We start from the raw sequence: 6,000 nt of genomic DNA, 5'->3' as shown, positions 1-6,000 counted from the left end.
CATCTTGAAAAACGCCGTTTGATCCCTGAGATATTTCAACCTTTCCGAGGTGCCAAGTTAGATTTTTATTTAGCACCTCATTAGCGAAGTGTTCATCGACGAGACTGCCTTCCAACAGAGCAGCTTGAGCTTTTGATTGATCTTCCTACCTCCTGACTCAAACGTGGCTTTGCCAAACTGTCACCGAGTAATAGGCGCTGCGTCGCGTTGATTACAGCTCCAAATTTAGCTGGACCTTGGAACCAAACGTGACAGTAACACCACGGTATTCGTAGTGGCGCCACTTTGATAACGCCAATATTCGTTTTGGATGCTAGCCGCGTGGTAAACGGCACCTCAGAAAACCACTCCGTTCACGTCGGTGTACCGATGCTAATTTGAAATTTGTAAAATTGAAAGCCTTCCGCTGAAATATAATTAGTTTCTTTTGCGCAAAAAGGGGCATTGATTTTCCCTTGTTTGGAAAAGCAGCCACCTCTCACACAATGTGAGTTTGCTCCTGGTTATGAGAATGAGGATCGTCAACCCACGGAGGTGTGAGCATCCCAGTGTCTCCTCCTACTTGCGGGGCTCGTTATGAGGTTGAGCAACAAGTTTTTTTCTGGTTGAGCACCAGATCCGTAAGTAGGACGGGCAGAAACGCAAACTTTAGTAAACATAGTCCGAGCCCGAACAGTTAATAGTGGCGCTGTTTGTACGCCGGCCCCGTGTTGCTTTGCAATACTGTTGATTCCTAAATAAACACAGTAACCTGTTATGTATTTCGCAGGGGTGCACCCCAGCGGGTAATAAGAAACAGCTACTTATTCACTCTGGCCCCTGCGAGAGATCCAACCCCGTATGCTTGGTGGGCAAGGCTTGGCAGGTTCAACTCTCTCCCCGCTGCCCTTCTCTGGGGTAATTTATTGCAAGCCCTCACTTTGATCCTGATCAGCATTGATGCCTCCGGCTGCATCCTCTCCCTCCCCTCTCTATTTTTTTATATTCGCAGCAGCCTCAATGCTGCAGAACAGCGGCTCACGTCTCAACCTAGCCTGACAGGGAGAGGCAAGCGCGCTGTCCGCCCCGCCGCTCCCATTGGCCAGCGGTAGTTCGTGGCAATCCTTATACGGAGTGCCGCGGCGCCAGTTGGTCGCCGCTGCTGTCGATCACAGCCCCCGGGCTCTCATCAGGTTAGGCTGCGCGCAGCAGGTTGCAAAAGGAGTCCTGGATCGCGCTCACCGAGCCGGAGTTTGTGTCAGGTGCGGGCTGCAAGTGCGGCGTGAAAGGACCCATTGCCTTGCAGCCGTCCATCCTCCGGACCAAGGATGACCCGCTATCGTTAGAGTTAAAGAAGCCGCAAGGTTTGCGAAGGTTTTCTCTCGTCACCGAGGAAGCCCAAGAGAAAGGACCATGAGGACGCTGCTTCTGAGATGCTGTTGCTGGCTGCTGTTATTGGCTCTCTGCGCCATAAGTCGAGGGGAGAAGGGTAAGGGGGCAACGCAACGAGTATATTGTCGTTTGCTGGGGAATGCACTGAAGCGCAGAGCTGTTACTGTCCACCACTGGCAGAGCAATGCCCTGTCAAGTTCCGTCAGTAGGAAAAAGTGGCAATCTGAGTCTGTCACTTGCAAAGGCAGTTCCACTTACGCCCTCTGTTATCACCTTAGTTTCCCACTCTTCCCTGACTCGTTTCAGTCGGGACCAAGTTGCACAAATACTGCGTAATTTGTGACGAAAAATAAATATTTTTGTTGGATCATGCAAGGCTGAAGAAATGCTCCAGCAGTTTGGGATATGAATATCAATGAACAGAGGTGACCAGTGCCTATTCCCCCCCCCCCCCCCCCCACTCTAGCGTGTGTCTGACTGCTGGACACTGCATCGATTTTTCAATTACTGGCACAGAAGTGTTGCAAACTGCTCCCTTCACCCTTCTCGCTTCGTGGCGGAGGGTATTAATCTCCCGCTAGTGAATGAGCAGCTCGCAAAGCAGCCCTTAGCCAACACGCAACCTTAGACTGAAACCTCCATTCTAAAGTTGCGGAACTTCTGCAATAAAGTCCTAAGTGGAACTGCCCTTGATTACTAAATGTTGCAATACCCGCTGGGGCACGGTGGCCCTAAATTGATTTAGAAGCGACCTGGCCTTTATTTAATAACCAGTTTTATTTGTGACAATATATTTGTTTTAATATACTGCAGTCGTCTTTTAAAAAAACTTGGCATCCCGGAAATACATTAGAACCCGCGTTTAATTCACATTTCCAAATTGCCAAGTCGAGTTGAAGTCACGGAGTTGTCTGGATGAGCGGGTTTAAGTTCATTTGTCCTTCGTGTACCGGGCGCAGGACACCGAAGAAGAGCTTTTCCCCAAACATGGATAGTCCAGCTCCCAAATAACACAGACAAACCTTCTGTGTAAAATTGGGAGAAAAACTTGTACCTTCTAGACACTGATAATATATACAGTCAGGCAGTACATACGCATAGATAATCTTGTGTATGCTTGTTTAGAAGTTAGCAATGAATTTCCAATTAAGCATCACTTTTCAAAAAGTTAAAACGTGTTGCTACGGCTTTAATTCTTTTGCATCTGGTGGTTCTTACTGCCGGATAGACCATGATGTGTTTGACTTGTGCCGGGTTTGCATTTATTCGCTGGTCATACATCGGGGTGGAGTGGCGGAGTACAATCTCTCCATAAAAACAAGGGCGGGAAAATGTCAATTTTAACCAGCTCGGGTTAGCGGTGGAGGTTAAGAAAGCATCACCGTCTGAAAACGAAGCTTGCTGTCTCTCAGAGTCTGTGGCTGATGTGTCAATTACTAATGGGATTTACTTTAATAGTTTCAACGAAGTAAGGATTTAAATAAGTTATTCTATAAAATGTAGCATTTTGGGGTTATATGTCAATATAACTCTAATGCGCTGTATTTTTGATAGTGAATCTGCTTATAATACAAATTAAATATGGCTCAGGTCTTGCTAATATCGTTCAGATTGATTGATCGGTTTTCATCCTGTACAGGTGTGCCGCCTTCTGGCAGCCCTTGGCATTGCACGAGTCTGCAAAGCCTAAAATTTTAGTGTTATCATCTGACCTTCTGAAGGACAGCAGGGGCTTGTTATTTTTTCAGAAAGGGTTAAGATTCATTCAACAGGTTAGTATACACAATCGGAATGTTAATGGACTTAATTGTGCTCTTTCCCCGTCGCTGGGAAAAAAATAATCGCAGTTTATTTAGGTTAAGGTGCATGCAAAACTTCACATTCATTAAAGTCCTAATCTAGTTTCTCAGTTGTTAGTGTTCATTGTAACTGATGTCTTTAATTGAAACAATGGCCAGCAACTGTCAGAGAGCATACGCCTCCAGTCTTCACAAGCTGTTGCTCAGGAGCATCGTATTAGAAAGAGAGTAGACAACCTCTTGGATTGCCTATGTTGATCTATAGTGGAAATTTGCATCTGTGGGGCAGAGAGAGAAATTAAAATGGTTGTTTTTGTTAGAAATCTGTTAGATTTATGGCTATTACTGGACATGGCTTAAACTCCCTGCTGGAATAATTGTCAGATTTATCTCCATATTTTGATAACCAGACGATTTTGGAAAGTGGGGTGGGGAGGGGGGAAGAAATGGAGGCTTCATATATTGTATGCATTTATCTATGTATTATATCTCTATCCCCAAATTGTGGAGGAATTTTTTTTAATTGGGAGCCTGAAGAAATGTGAGTGTAAATCTGCATGCACAGCGCAGCTGTGATTGAGCATTTAGTCGGAATTGGATAACTGTTAAGTTAAGGCAAATTACTGGCAGCGTTGCACATCACCATTTTAGCATGGATAATGTGAGAGAATGCAGATGCACAGAGTTTGCGAAGCTGATCCAAAATTGCCATAATTTACTTCTTTATTGATTTAGTGACACATCCTCCCACCACATCTGCCCTTCACTCTTTGTCACTTCCATCTTGTTCTCTTTTTCACCGTGCGGACTCGACAAATGTGCCATAGAAGTCGTGCCTTGTTTTCTCCTCAGAAAACTACGATGTGAACGTAGGATTAATGCAGATTTAATTAAATTTGGTTCTGCAAATGCAAAGCTGTTTCAATGACTTTAATTCTGATATTGCCGTTACCCTGAGGTGGGATGTGAACCTTTTTTTTTAACTTTACAAAGGTTCAAACATTCAAATTAAATTTATTATCAAAGTCAGAACATGCACTCAGTGGCCACTTCATTAGGTACACCTGCTCATTTATGCGAATATCTAATCAGCCAATGATGTGGCAGCGACTCGATGCATAATGATCAAGAGGTTCAGAGTAATCATCAGAATAGGGAAGAGATGTGATCTAAGCAACTTGGACTGTGGAATAATTGCGGTGCCAGACAGGGTGGTTTGAGTATCTTAGAAACTGCTGATCTCCTGGGATTTTCATGCACATCAGTCTCTAGAGTTTAAGAGAATGTTGCAAAAGAAAAAAAAAACAAAAAAAAAATCCAGGCAGTGACTGTTCTGTGGATGAAAATATTTTGTCAATGAGAGAGGTCAGAGGAGAATGGCCAGACTGGTTCAAGCTGACAGTAACTCATCGTTACAAGAGTGCTGTGCAGAAGAGTATCTCTAAATGCACAATCAAACCTTGAAGAGGATGGGCTACAGCAGCAGACGACCACAAACATAATCAGTGGTCACTTTCTTTGGTGCAGGAGGTACCTAACAAAGTGGCCACTGGCTGTATACGTCACTATATGCTACACTGATGTTCTTTCTTACAGACGCCTATAGTAGAATAAATGGAAGAATGACACGCAAAGATTCACAAGCAACCAGTGTGTAAAAATAGACAAACTGTGCAAATACAAAATAAATAATACAGAGAACATGAGCTGTAGACTCCTTGAAAGTGAGTACATAGGTTGTGTTGAGTGATATTATCCATACTGGTTCAGAGCCTGATGCTTGAGGGATAATTATTTCTGAACCTGTTGGTATGAGGCCGAAGGCTTTTCTTCCTCCTTTCTGACAGCAGCAATGAGAAGAGAGCATGGCCTGGATGGTTGGGGTGGGTGGGGAGGAATGTGCTTGGTGATGGATGCTGTTGCCTTGTGGCAGAGCTCTTTGTAGATGTGCTGAGCAGTGGGGAGGGCTTTTTCTCTGACGGACTGGGCTGTGTCTGCCACTTTTTGCTTTTCCACTCTGAGGCAACCCCTTTCCTGGCCTCCACCTTCGCTACTCTGTGCAGAAAGTATGTTTTGACGGGAAAGCGCAGGGAGGAGGAACAGCCCCCCCAACCCCCACCCAGGATGCTTGGCCCTCAGGGCAGCTGCCCACTCGGTGGTGAGTTGCAGTGTTGATCGATGACTGTTGCATCACTCGCTCTTGAGTATGGAGATCAATGCTGAGGGAGTTGAGTGTTCGCAGAAAGCAGCGTGGTCGCTATCCCGTGCCCATTCTTCTTCTTTAAGATGCTTTTTACCATCCTGCAGTGCTCTTGGGAATGGCTGTCAGAAAATCAAATATAAACTTGGCTCTGGAGACTCATTGCTTATCAGTCTTCCAGCCCATTACTGAACTGCAACCTCCCTTGAGGTGCACAATTTATCTTATATAATGAAAGTCTGGTAGTGTGCGTCACATTTTAAAGGTATATATGTCATGATATCCCTTACTCTTCTGATTGGGCCACTTTGTCACAATCTGTCCACTTCACTGTTGCTTGATCTCCTGTAACTAGACAGACCATCCAGATTATTGTGGGTTGCCATCACCTTGGGAACTCCAGCAGCAAATTGGATATAAATAATAGGCTTGTGGGGTGGAGGTACTGAAGGTGGTGTAAGGTGCTCCTTCCCTCCACTAGATCGCCCTTGGGCATATGCTTAACTCCCCCCCCCCACCACCACCCCCCGCCGATCAGGGTCACGGGAAGCCATGGCAGTAGGTGGTTGATTATTGTATGAACTGCTGGGACATATTAGAAGTCTTGGTTAATGGACCGTTGACACCAGG

General features: G+C 45.3%; 1 protein-coding gene across 3 annotated transcripts in view; it reads left to right on the top strand.

Moving 5' to 3' along the window:
* The first annotated feature begins 1,199 nt into the window (after window positions 1-1,199).
* Window positions 1,200-6,000, top strand: part of LOC132391741 (netrin receptor UNC5D-like) — a 775,452-nt gene continuing 770,651 nt past the window's right edge. For all 3 annotated transcript variants that reach the window (XM_059965319.1, XM_059965334.1, XM_059965310.1), the window contains exon 1: window positions 1,200-1,468. In XM_059965319.1, the coding sequence (XP_059821302.1) occupies window positions 1,393-1,468 (76 nt within the window). In that variant the 5' untranslated portion in view covers window positions 1,200-1,392. The remainder of the gene's footprint in view (window positions 1,469-6,000) is intronic.

This window comes from Hypanus sabinus, chromosome 1, assembly GCF_030144855.1.
Source record: "Hypanus sabinus isolate sHypSab1 chromosome 1, sHypSab1.hap1, whole genome shotgun sequence".
In the NCBI taxonomy this organism is placed as follows: Eukaryota; Metazoa; Chordata; class Chondrichthyes; order Myliobatiformes; family Dasyatidae; genus Hypanus; species Hypanus sabinus.
The sequence above is the reverse complement of the archived record's forward strand: the minus strand, read 5'-3'. Positions and strand labels throughout refer to the sequence as shown.